The following is a 13,792-nucleotide window of genomic DNA, read 5'->3' as shown; positions in this document are numbered from 1 at the left end:
TATCTCTTATCGATTCCTTTCCTAATGGTTCCTAATATTAGTTTTTCAACTGGGCAGAGGTTTTCAGCTAACTGTCCTCAGTAACAGGAAGATTTTTTTCTTGATTGGTAACAGCTAATTTATCCCCAATTATTGTATGTAGTTGAGATCATTTTTCCAGTGTGCATTATTTTGCATTCATCAGCACTGAATTTCATTTGACATTTTGTCACCCACTAACCAAATTTAGTGAGATATCTTAGTAACTCTTTGCAGTCAGTTTCTATTTAACAATTTGAGTAATTTTGTTTCCTCTGCAAATTTTGCCACTTAACTATTCACCTCTTCTTCTTGTTCAGATGCAGGAAAAAAAATTGGTCAGATGTGACAGTATTGCTGTAAATTTAAGTACTTCTATATTTCAAAACTATGCGTATTACCAAGCCCCTTATAAATATCTTTTCATAGTTGAAGTTTCCACAGGTTCCCCCATGTTTCCTATCCTTCACTCCCACCTTGCAGGGAGGAAGTTTGAGAGAAGGAGGAGAAAAAAAAAATTCTTCTTCTGAGCCTGTGAAGATCACTCCTTGAGTTGACTGATGGTAGCAGAACAACACAAGTTTAAAATGGGGATCTTTCCCAAGGCTAGAGCATATCAAAACAGCTACTCTGGAGCCACTGTTGCAACATTATGCCTCCTATAGTATCCACCTATCCCTGTGCCACACTTACGAATAACAGATTCCTCCTGTCTGTCTCATCTCTTCTGGTATGCAAAGAGAATCCTTGCAAATACAGTGTCATGCAAGAGATGGGTTCCCTGTATTCTACCCCAAAGCCAGTTCCATGGCATTTACGGACCTCCACTTGCAAGGGTGGAGCCCTGATTTACTACAGAACTTTTGGCTAATTTGGCTGATTGAAGACTCTATTTTCTTTGACCAGGTTGTAAAATTTATCTTCTAAAAGGGTAATGAAGGAACCCTTTGCTCTTCCAAGATTTGTATGTAGGATAGCTTATTTACAGTAGCAGACAGAGTAATTTTATTTGCCCCAATGCAAATAGTCTCCCTTTACCTGACATTATTTTCTAGATATTAAAACTGCAGCATTGTAAGTTACTAATTATCGTTTCTTATTTACACTACCCATGACAGAGTTGTTGCATTAAATTATTTTACTTATATCTTACTCTGAGAGTATTCTGTGTCATTTGGGATATATGATGAACTGTGCACAATTAAGTCTGACAAATTATCACAGTTTGTTACTGTCAAAAGCCTCCATAGTACATGCAGTCAATAATAAAGTGAGTGAAACATCAGTTTATATTACCTTACGTTACCTGGCTGGAGATGTCAGAATCCTAGAAAACTGAAACACTATTTACCTTGCTTTCTGTCTCTTGCTGTCTGAGGGTGCAAATCTATACAGGATTATTCACAGTTGCTCATTCAGTATGTCTGGTTGTAGCTTGTCATTGCACCACATCCGGTAGCTGGTTCAGTTCTCCCTAAAATTAAAGGGAAGCTTTCCCAAAATGTCCAGATATTGAAGTGTAGATCTGCAACCCCATATGTTTCCTCAGCATACTCCACTTCTTCCTCTTACAACTCACACAGCAGGAAAAATGAGGCAAATTAGGTGATTATGTAGCTCCAAGCCAGATACTCCGCATTTTGGGCATACACACAATCTGAGTAGCAGTCATTTTGTGGTTCAGGAGTTTCTTCATAAATAGGCCAGGAGTAGTTGTGATCTCTCAGTGGTTTGAGTAAGTAAATACCAGCCGGAGAATGGACAAACTGTAGTGAAGTGCCTTGACTTAAACCCTTGCACTCCAGGTGGAGCATAGGTCTTCTACAAGTCTCCTCCACTTCACTCTGTCTCAGTACAAGACTTCTAGCTGACTGCAAGAATACCCCAGTCATTGTCCTTCAGTCTTAGAAGATCATCTTCACATTGTCCGAGGTCTTCCTCTTTTGCGTTTTCCTTGTGGGTTCCATTTCAGAGCTTGACAGACTATGCTGAATGGTGGTTTTCTAAGCGTGTGGCCTAGCCATCTCCACTTTCTTTTCTTGATTTGAACATCAAGTGGTTTTTGTCCTACTCTGTTCTGAAGCTGCTCATTTGTGACCAGGTCTTGCCATTTCATGTGAAGGAATGTATCTCAGGCACTTACTTATGAATGTCTGCAGCTTGTGATTTGAAAGATGAGCAGTTTTGTCTTCGCAGATATTATTTGTGTTTTCCATATGGATGAGGAGTCTTGAATGCAGCTGTTGCTTTCCCTGTGCTGACATTGATGTCCTTGTCTGTTCTTCCATCTCTGCCTTAAATACTCCTTAAGTAGGTTAAAATGCCGGTTATTTGAGAGCTCTGGATGATAGAATGCTGAATGTGAAAGAGTTTACTCTAGAAGTAAAAAAGTGGCTAAAACTTAGAAAAACTACAATCGTGGTACAAGGTATGATTTTCACACTCCTCTTTCCAGCAAGACAGCTGACTGATTCCTTGGTCAGTTTCTCCCACAAAATGGGTGAACTTCTCCATATCTTCCAGGTCATCCCCCCTTGGTGTGATGGTGGTGGTGTTGGATTGGTTGAGCCTCATTGTCTTGGTTTTTCCCTTCTTGATGCTCAGTCCAGTAATTGACACAGTTTTGTCTAGTGTTATGGCCTTTTCTTCACCTTAATTATGTTTGAACAGAAAACACCATATGGCCTCCTCCTAGGAACTAGAAATTTAGTACTGGAGTTTTTTCACGTGGCAAATTAATACTTAGAAACAATTAAAATTAGAGGGATTCATGTGATATTTTGGTAGTCATTTGTTGCAAACTATTAATGTTATAAAGGAAACAGTATAAAGCAATGTGGTTTTGTTTTGTCTCTTCAGTTTTGACCTTATGGCTATTGGAGGCATCTCTGTTACCCTGGTCTTTGACAGATCTCCTTTCATTTCTGAGAAGAGGACACTTTGGTTGCCTTGGAATAGGTTTGTTGTAGTAGAAAAAGTTGTCATGCAAAGAATAGAGGCTGATCCACCATCTTGTGACATCACTGGCTTTATCAGTCCAAATCCAATTGTACTCCCTTCACCCCTGACGACATTTGGAGGCTCCTGTCCAGAGAGGGGAACAGTCATTCCAGAGCTGCAGGTAAATAAAAAAAGAGGACATTTTCAAATTAACAGAAATTGCTATTGTAAGAAAAAAATACTATGAAACATTAAGAATTTTTCTCATCTCTAATACTATCCTTTGTTAATGAAACTTACAATGTTGTTTGGTAATGTCAAGTATAAAGTTCTAGAATAAAACCATGGATTTTATTGCAAAATGTAAAATAGTTTTATTTTAATTGCCATTCACCACATTTTCAAAAGGATGTGAATCTCACCATTAAATACACAGTTTTTCATTTCCATATATTGTTATGCAAAGTTTTTAGTCCAAGCATTAGCTTATGCAAAATATAAAATTATGGTGCATAAATCACATAGTAAATTAGATTCCTGCTCTGCCTGCATAAACATGGCTGCACATGCAAATCAGAGATTTTATGTGTAAAATGGTTAGATATGAAATCTGTCAAGGGCAATTTTAGTACCAGAGGAAGTAATACTTAACATTTAACACATATGGTGATATTCGGGCGAGACTGAAATCAATGGGAGTTAAACTGTAGATTTCAGAAGATTCCAAAATTTCAGCCTAGTATTTAGAAAGATTCATCTAGATTTGGAAAAATGTAGATCCCACTGAAGTGAATGATCATTTTACAAATTTAATAGTTATATGTTCAGACTCTGAAGATCAGAAGCACAGGACAGGATAAGTATTTGATTGACTTCAGTAGATACATGATTTTCTTCCCCTCATTCGTGGGAGTCTTGAAAGTGCTGCTGTAAAAAGAACACTGAAACATACTGATTACTTGTTGCGTCATGTGATGTTGCTCCTTCCCAGGGCTGCACTTCTGGGAATGACATCAAAGCAAGGTTATGAGGTATTAGATACTTTCAAGGCTATCTATGCTTATATATATTTTCCATCTCTATTACAAATTACATTATTTGCTAAAAGAAGCATCCTATTTCTTTGTTATATAGAGAACACTTCTAGTTAAAATCTATCACTTTCTCCTGTAAGTAATGATAAAATGTCAAACTATTTCAGCTTCCTAGTGGATGTGCTGTGTCTGTATAGTTACATTCCTGTCTTTATTAAATGGAATCAGATAAACTAATGGGCACAAATTAAAAACAGCTGATACAAAGTAGTAAAATAGCAAAAATATCTAGGACACACTCTTCCATGTAAGAAATTGCAGTTGCTTTTTTAACTAGACAAGCATCCGAATTAGAAGAGATAGTTGTCATGTTCTGGGATGCAGCCCAAAACAGTGAGAGATTTTGTCATCACTTGTCCTGTAACCATGAGAGCCTTAAAATGTTCTACTGCTGCAGTTTCCTGTCTGGACATTTCCAGCCAACATACAAGCAGACTCTGAGTATCTGTGTGATAAGCAGCTCTGGCTCGAAAACTCCTACATCACAGCCACACTCTGGTCTCCACTAGATTAAGTTACCACCAGTTGAGCAATCTCAACATACCACCGGTCCTGAATTTTCCCAAACCCATCTGCCTTGAAATGTCCAGCACTGTGTATGTAGGGAGGTAATACTGATAATTGCTCTTTAAAGAGACAAAAACCAGCAATGTGTTGATTTAATTGGACTTAACAATCACTTCAATTCAAACACAGCAGTGGGATGGTTAGGGTCAAAAGTAAAAAGTCTATTAACAAAAAGAGGATTTTACGTGAGGTCAAGTACAAGGAATAAAGTCAGATATAGTTACATGCAAATACAGTAATCTCTCTCATGTCTGGCAGCCCCAGGCCCAGGAAGCTGCTGCATGTTCAGATATTCTAAATAATAGAGATGTATACCTAGCAATGCACAACACTAAAAAAAAAGCCAAGATTAGATATTAAGAAACAAAAAAAAAAGTATGCAGGATACTTTATTTATCAACAATAATACTATTGTACACTGTAAAGGTGTACTGTATTTGCTGTATTTATTTGTATTTACTTTCACTGTACTGTACTTTATGTAAAACATAACTAAAATTTACTTATGGTTAAAATGCCAGTTATTTGAGGGGTCCAGGTGATACAACGCTGAATATGACAGAGTTTACTGTAGAAGTAAAAAAGTAGCTAAAACTTAGTAATACTACAATCCTAATTCAAGATAAAATTTTCACACTCCCACTTCCAGCAATATAGCTGATCACTCCATTGGTTAGGCTCTTCCGCAAAGTCCATACCTTTCGGTTTCTTTGTAATATCAGATGGAAGATCACTTGTGCTTCTCCAATCCAGTGAATATTTGAAATATACTCTTCAAAGTCTCGTGCTGAGGAAAAATGGCATTGAGTCTGACGGGGAAGTTCCATTCAAATTTATTCCTCACCAGGGCTTTCTACAATTCAAATTAATATATCCCTGCAGCCTCCGATATGCCAGTGAATGGTCATTTAACTGTGATTGCCAGCTGTCTGTGATTGCACTGTCTGGATGGAGATATCGACCTTTCTGTTGCCTGAAAAAAATTGTTTACCCATTCTCCAGATTTGTCTAGTTCAAACACAGTTTAATCACATATTCCTTTGAATTTCTATAATCCTTGGGATGTTTCCCAGTCGTACACCACACAAGAATATTAATGATCAGTGTGTTATTGGCTTTCCAATGATAACTTATACAATGTGTATGAGACAGAGATTATGGCATAAGTGCATTTTGGGGTACCCAGAAGTGGTCAGACCAGCAAGAAATTCACTACCGGATGTCTGCGAGCCCCTTGGGATGCTTAGGGTCACAACAGTGTGTTCACCAACTAATTGCTCCCAGTCTGGTTTGGGACAGAAGAAAGAGAAATTCTAAAATGAACTGTACATGAATATCTACTGGTAATCGCCTGTTTGAGAGGGAGGACAGTTTAAAATCTACTGATGTCAGATGCATGACAGAGGAGGCAGCTGGGATGTCAGCGGGAAGGACAGGGAATAATCAAAGGATCAGGAATTCCCTGCCAACAGGCCATTTAATGTGTTGAAATGACAAGTGCTGGCAGGCCTCCAAAAGTACTGCAGTATTGCTGTGACAGTGTTGCTGTAGCTGTGAGTTAATAGAAAGTGTCTGAAATGGAAATGATTTGTTATTAAGGCAACAAAAAGTGAACTGTAAGAACTGGAAAAAGCAAACAAAACACCATTTCTGTGTTTCTAGCTTGTGTTGATTTAATATTGTGACTGACTGGCTCATTAGTAATGATATGAATTATGCTAAAATCACAGCCTGCAGCATTTAAACTTATTAAACCTGATCCAATTGTGAGAGGACCTTGCATTAGTGTGCTAGGTGGTGTGCAAGCAGATTCCCTCATTCCTTCGCATGCCATGCACTAAGGTCTGTCACAACATGCCAGGGAGCACAAGAGCTAATAACTGCTAATAGCCTCGAGCACCTGCCTCTCTCAAAAGGCCAAAGGCCAGGACACATTCAACCTCCTTGCTAGCCTTTGCTGTCCCCCTGCACTTTCAGAAGCTCTGACAATGACTTTTGTCCAGGAGGGCCTGGCTCCTTCTGGAGAGCCCTCTAGGCTGGGGCAACCTAGTGCATTAGACACACAGCGTGGCCCACAGAGAGTTTAACATATGTATTTATTTAATTATATTTATGTCCAAAAATTAATTAACTGAATGAGAGATCCTCTCCAAAGTTTCTGAGGGGTAGGCATCTTAATCTGTTTCAGCAAAAACGGAGTCTGTTATTTAGGCATAAGTTTTTGCAGGCTGTAACCCACTTTCTTCAGGCATCTGATGAAGTGAGTTACAAGCCACAAAAGCCTATGCCTACATAAAAAATGTAATCTTTAAGGTGCCACAGGGCTCCTTGTCTTTTCTTTCCAAAGCCAATCTGCAATTCTAGGACAGCTGAGATTAGTGGAATAGGTAAGGGTAGTACTCCAGGGAAGAATTGTCATCACAAATTGGACCAAATTTAAGGCAATAATAATATTGTGTGAAAACACTGGAGACAAAGAAGAATTAAAAAGAACCAAGGAACCACCTTAATAAACTAAAGACAAATTGTCTGTTTTCCACCTGTGTGATCTTTCAGACACTGCGCAGCTTCGGGTGATGCTGGAGATCTTGCATTATTCCAGCCTGAAATATGCCTGGCAGTGACAGGGCACAGCTGAAGGAAATCAGTTTTTGGTGGTACCCGGGTTTCTTAGAAAACATCTTGATGTGAAATATAATACATTGGTCTTCCCTTGGCATGAATGTGGATAATAACAGTGTACACAACTGTTGGGTTCTTCTAGGTGGTCCAGGAGGAAATCCCGATTCCATCTAGCTTTGCGAAGCTCAGTTATCTCAGCAGTCGAACTCCTGGATATAAAACCTTACTCCGCATTATTTTGACACATGCAGCCATCCCTCCTGGAATGACAAAAGTGCATCTTACAGTTGCCATTGAAGGGCGGCTAGTTCAGAAGTGGTTTCCTGCTGCTTCAAATCTGGTCTATGCTTTTGCTTGGAACAAGACAGACATTTATGGACAAAAGGTGTCCGGTCTGGCAGAGGCAACGGGTATGTTGAGTTACTTCAGGGTAATCAGTGGTAATAATAAGTTTAAAGGAAAAATACTGTTTACACTTCTGATAGTATATAGTCCCTCTCAATTAATTGCTGCTTTAGCCAACTGGAGTGTGATTATCTAGAAATCATTTATTTTCTTGTTGTTGTAAAGCAACTCTTTTAACCTTTTTAGTTCAAAAGTTCCTTTTTCCCATCTCACAATGGTTACATACAAGTGGCTACCTTTTGTCGCTAGCTCTGTGGTTGGAATGTATTTTCTGACTATGACCTTTGGTGTGTCATTGCCTCTGTCATATTTTTTGGCAGCAATATTTAAAATGTCATTTCCATTTAGAGTTTACTAAATTCGAACTTTTAGGTCTCCTGGCTCATTATATCCAGTGTCTGAAGCTGTTAATTTCTTGACATGGAAATCATCCATGCTTTTGGGAGTCCTTTTACTTTTAAGTTTTTAGATTTTAAAGTTGTCCAAGTGTAGGGGTCCCAGATTTATGACTGAACACCTGTATGTGAAAATATAGTAACTGAAGTAAAATTCATTAATTCAAAATATTTTTACATAAAGTTTGCTATTTGATCTTGATTTCTTTTAATTTTTAATCAAGAATGTTGCGTTGTTAATGAACTATTGTTACAAACCTATTCAACCAGTGTATTTACTGCTTTAGTAGAGCTTACTATTGTGAGTAGCTATGTTGAATTCAGTATGGCTTCATAGGTTTTGAAGTCTGTAGAGCTACTCATAATAAGCCTGTGCATGATCTAGCTCTAAAATAGTAAAATAAGTAGGGCCTTATTCTGCGACTTGCAATGAGTAGTACCTTGTTACATAAGTAGCTTTACTGACATCAGCAAAGGATAATAATATAACTATCCACTCTTTCAAATTTGTGTTCACAAGTGAACAAATTCTATCTCAGTGGAACATTATTCACACCTTAGACTATGTGTAGATGTGTAGATTGAAGAGATCTGTCAGCAAAACGTATGCAACTTTGCAGTGTATTTGCATATCTCCTACCAACAGTTCTGTCAGGAGAGGTTTTCCCAACATTTGTCCCATCTACATGGGGCCAAATACTGGGGAAACACCCTCTGCCGATACATCCCTTCTTCCTCGTGGAACGACAATGACTGGGATATCAGCAGGAGGTTCCCAGAGTGGCAGACTTCTGTGAGGAGATCTCCAGGCTCCCAGCAGAAGCCTGCAATCTAGACCTAGCTATACAGCTGCTGTAGAAATCCATCCTGAAGTACTATTCAGTGTGAGTAAGAGTTGCAGACTCTGGCTCTAAATGCTTATACTATATAGATTCCAATATCACATTGCAAAACAAAAAATAAAATTATCTGAGTTCAGATTTCTCTTCTGAATAATACCCTATTTGTTCATTTTTCCTTGTATGCATATTGTATAGTAGGCTGCAATGATGTTGTGGGATTTTGTTGTTTATCAAATGTACAGTGTCTGAAAATTACATCAAATTGCAGTAAATATGTTAATACTAATAAATATAATGCAGAACAATTAAATATTCTAATTCCCTTCCAGATGATATGAATGCCAGTAATTCTGAAGTCCATCCTAGTCCGATACATATCTAAACTTTAAACCATATAACTGTGTTAGACATGTCACAAAATGGTACAGAGTTGCAAAATCCTGAAATAAACACTAGCAAAGCATTTATCAAGGGAAACAAGAATAAAAAACAGTCCATGAGGCCCATAAAACAACATTTTTAAGTTCAGTGTCTGATTTAATTTAAAAAGAGTTAATTATGCTTTTTACAAAAGAGAAGCAAAAATCTTTACATTTAAGTGCTTGTTAACTTGGTTTGGAAGATTCTGATAAAGCATTATTTAATTTGACAGATTGGCATAGGCTGGGACCTTTATTTGCATTCGTTATGTGAATGTTGTCAGAATAATTCCCTATGTTGGTATGTTACCAATATTTAATAATGCATTTTGCTCAGACTTCATTTTAATTATATTAAATTACAGCAGACTGAAGTCCTGTAAACTCAGGAATATAACCATCTGCCTTTAATATTATAAACTGTATAAACACTTTCATTTTTCTTCGGGATTATTGGCAGCAGTTAATAATGATTTATTATTGTAGTTTATCCAAAAAAAAGTGGTGTCTTAGAAAACACAGAATTTCTGAAGATACTCACGTACATGGAAGGGCTTAGGGAGAATTTGGAGGAAGTGGGTAGGTAATGATCTCATGGTATTTCCCTATTTTCCAAGTCTTGGCTGTTGAGGACATTTGCTGATCTTACATTTGCAGCAGAAATTATAACAACCAAGTTTCTTAAAATCAGAGGGTTAGAAAGAATATATAAGAATACTCCTGTCTCTAGAAAAATTATTCTAGGATAATTTTAACAATGGAAATAAAACAAGAGTTTAAGCTTGTGACTCATTGTTAGATATATAAAATTAGTGCATAAAAGAGGATATCCGATGCTACTAATAATGTGGAGCAAAGAGGAGAAGACAATGAAGTTGTGGAAAAGCAGATAATGAGCTTGAGGAACATACGGCCATTCAGGAATTTTAGATCGGGGTAGAGAATAGTAGAAGTGTTACATTATCAGCCGTGATCCTAATGCTTGTTCCATTATGGATGTCTAGAGGCAGAACTTCAGCTTGTATAAACTGCCACTGCTCCAGTAAAGTTGAATAAACTCTCCTGAGTTCAGAAGAATGATGTCAGTTTATGCTAGTTCAGAGATTGCCCCAGAGAGGCCCTGCATCTCTGGACTATACCTAGTGTTGGGAACAGTATACGTGCCTGACCTGGGCTGAACTTGTTAAGCATATGACAGAAGAAAAGATGCTATGATACAGGTGGTAAGTCATGAACAAAGTAGGTTCATACTGAAAACTTCTCCGTCTTCCTTCTTATGTTGACACCTAGAAAAGCACTTGTTCTTGATCCTGTATAAATAATCCCAATAACAGAATGGCAGAGGGATTTTGGGGGGAAATAATCATTACTGTGGTCACATCTGTAGCTTCCAAATGAGCTGTTACATAAAAGCAGTGTTGCTCCAGCTGCAGGGGCCTCTTTAAATAGAAAAGCATGGACAAGGCAGCTGTTCAGTTCATAGCATAATGATCTGGTGCCTATAAAGTTTTACATGTACAGTGATGTGAACAGGAGGCGAGGGAGTGTGAATTCAGGAGTCAGAAAGCTAGTACCAAAAACAGAAGCTTCCTTTTTATAAACTAATGGAGACACTCCAGAGAGTATAGGGAATGGTCTGTTATGTTCCAATAAACATTTACCTTACAAACAAGTTGACATCACGCGCTCCCTACCATTATGACACAAGACCTCATATTTCAGGAGTAGCACCTAGTTCACTGGAGTTCTAGAAACAGGTGACAAGTGGTGACAAATCAATGCCAATAGTCTTACACGTATCAAAGGAAAAAAGATGAGTTAAGTGAAATTGAACTTCCACCCCCATTTCCTGAACAAAATGATTTAGTGATCGTGCAGGAAAATGCTATTGAGCGAGATGGACAAATCCCACACATGCCAAAGCCAATACATAATTGGTACTATAAGGAGAGACTTTTAGGATACTGTACTTTGAAACTGCAGCAACCCTGACTACCAAAGGACTGACAATCTCTTAGAATTTTTTTGTACCCTCAGACAATCAAAATCAAATCCAAGATCCAGCATAGAAGCCTCATTATTGCCAGGTAGATGTGAAAACTAGCATGGAAAAAAATAGACAATAAATGGAGGAAAAAAACAGTCTAACATATCATTTGTTTGCAGTGTCAGTAGGATACGAATATGAAACATGCCATGATTTTATTCTGTGGGAGAAAAGGACAGCTGTCCTGCAGGGTTTTGAGATGGATGCTTCGAATCTTGGGGGTTGGTCCATAAACAAACACCACATACTGAATCCACAAAGTGGTAAGTCCTTCCGTTCTCAGTCAGATAATTTTGAAAGGAATATATTTTCAAGATGGCAATGAAGAATTTAGATGTTTTACTTTTTGTTGTTAATGTTTTGTCCTATTGAGTGTGCAGCTTTCCTTATTGGGAACTACACTCATTCACCAGCTGAAAGGAATTTTGTGTGTCTCTTAGCTGTTGCATATAAAAAAAAATCTTTTAAATGTTTAAATCTTATGTCACTGGGATGTGTCAAGAGAATACTATGGAGTATAGAACTTCATATTTCTAGGTTATTGTTTTTCTCCAATCTAACATAGTAAGGGATTGAATGTCTCTACTCTTTGCTGCTCTGTGTGAAAAGAATTGATGGTGCGCCATCTTTTGAATGGACAAGTGTATGTGTCACAAACTCACTGCTACAACAGGCTTTAATTAGCATAATTCTTGACAGCTGCACCAATGGAACTAAGGAGAAATAGGTATAGAAAATGAGCTACAATTGATCTTCTGAAGGAGGTGCTTCTGTTGAGTAGGCTTCTTGTTGACAGGACAGTGTGCAAGCCTGCACTGCTGCTCACTCTGCTTATGCTGTGGATAAATAAAATACTTTACTCTGCCAAGCAGTAGTGTAGCACCTTACGTGAGTGCATCTGCGCAAACACACACACACAATCTACTCATTTATTTTGCTCTCCTAACTTATTCCGTACATATACCTTACTCAAACTCAGACTTTAATCTTTCTTCATCGCTTGTTATTTTATTTCCTCCCAAACAGTTATAATTAGGAACTACTCTTAGTACATTTAAATTATCAGTTTAATATAGTTCTAGTAAATTACAGTAGTGAAAAGGAATGTGAACTTGCAAATAGATGCAAATGTTACATTCTTTGGGAGAGAAAAACCCAGGATCAGATTCACAGCTGGTGCAAATCAGCTTAACTTTCAGTAGAGTTCTGCCAATTTTCCAGCTAAAGAATATAGCCACTGAAATCTGTTTCCAACTGTAACCCAGATTCATGCACAGATGTAAAGCTGTCAGGTTTTCACAAATTCTCCTGTCAAATGTACAGCTGTAGTGTACATATTCCAAATATAAAAGGTCAGGTTTAGTTTGTAAATTATCAAGATTTTGATTTGAAATAGTCTGACATTTTAAACAGTGGTTCTTTCATACCCAACTTTCTGGTTTGTATAGATTGACTTTTTTAAATGCCAGCTGGTGACATTTAACACAAAGTGAAATCTCACCTCAGTCAGTCCAGACCCCAACTGTGAGCCCCATAGTCCAAATCCTAGTGGCAGTTTGCCACTTATATTGTTTTAGTTTCAAAACTGAGTTCTTGGGAATGCTTTCTTTTATAGCTCTCGTTTATATGAATGTCTGACCTTAGCACTTACTGTAATGTCACTCCTAATTCACCACACAGACACTAAAATATTTATGAGACTTTATAAATTACACAATTATGAGCAGTAAACACCTCAGATTAAATTGTAGCTTTTAGCACAAGGTACATGGAAATAAACTGTCTGTTGGCCACTCTCAAAGATACTGTACGTGACACAAGGTTTCTGGAAATGCTGGCCCAACAAACCCTTCTAAGTCCTTTAAAAGGATGTCGTCTGTACTAACCTCTTGTCTTTTAGTGCAAGCCTTGAGCAATCCTTGTGCTTTGAGACTGCAAGGATTCTGGCTGACCATGTACCTAGATTTTAAGTGATTATGGGAGACTTCCCTCCCATCTTACACATCTGCACAGATCTAGGCAAGATTGAAACTTAAACTAGAGGAAATTGTTGTTCACCTTTGTCCTTTCCTTACAAACACACTGATCAGGAAGGTTTGTACACACTTATTTAACTTTTAGTACAAGTAGTGCCATGGAAATCAATGGCTGTGCCTCATGTCCATACAGGTAGGGCACAAGCTTAAATACATTCCTGAACCAGAACATGAGGTCTGATCCAACACCTGCTAAAATCACAGGAAGGACTTCAGTGAAGTTGATCTTGACCATGCACTTAAAGCTCCCACATGTGAACTGTCAGACAAAACTGAATTAGGATCATACTAGCCAAATATGGGGAAATGAATATTAAATTGTAGAATTCATATACTTAAAAAAGTAAAATATACTCCCACACTTTGATGACAATCTAAGTAAGTTCATTACCCTAAAGCTCAAGAAT

General features: G+C 37.8%; 1 protein-coding gene across 1 annotated transcript in view; it reads left to right on the top strand.

Moving 5' to 3' along the window:
• TENM1 (teneurin transmembrane protein 1) overlaps positions 1 to 13,792 on the top strand; it is a 516,043-nt gene that overhangs the window by 396,235 nt on the left and 106,016 nt on the right. Inside the window, exons 17-19 of the mRNA XM_075007401.1 lie at positions 2,878 to 3,139; positions 7,384 to 7,651; positions 11,469 to 11,612. Coding sequence (XP_074863502.1) covers positions 2,878 to 3,139; positions 7,384 to 7,651; positions 11,469 to 11,612 — 674 coding nt within the window. The remainder of the gene's footprint in view (positions 1 to 2,877; positions 3,140 to 7,383; positions 7,652 to 11,468; positions 11,613 to 13,792) is intronic.

This window comes from Carettochelys insculpta, chromosome 13 (genome assembly GCF_033958435.1).
Source record: "Carettochelys insculpta isolate YL-2023 chromosome 13, ASM3395843v1, whole genome shotgun sequence".
Lineage (NCBI taxonomy): Eukaryota > Metazoa > Chordata > Testudines > Carettochelyidae > Carettochelys > Carettochelys insculpta.
The sequence above is the reverse complement of the archived record's forward strand: the minus strand, read 5'-3'. Positions and strand labels throughout refer to the sequence as shown.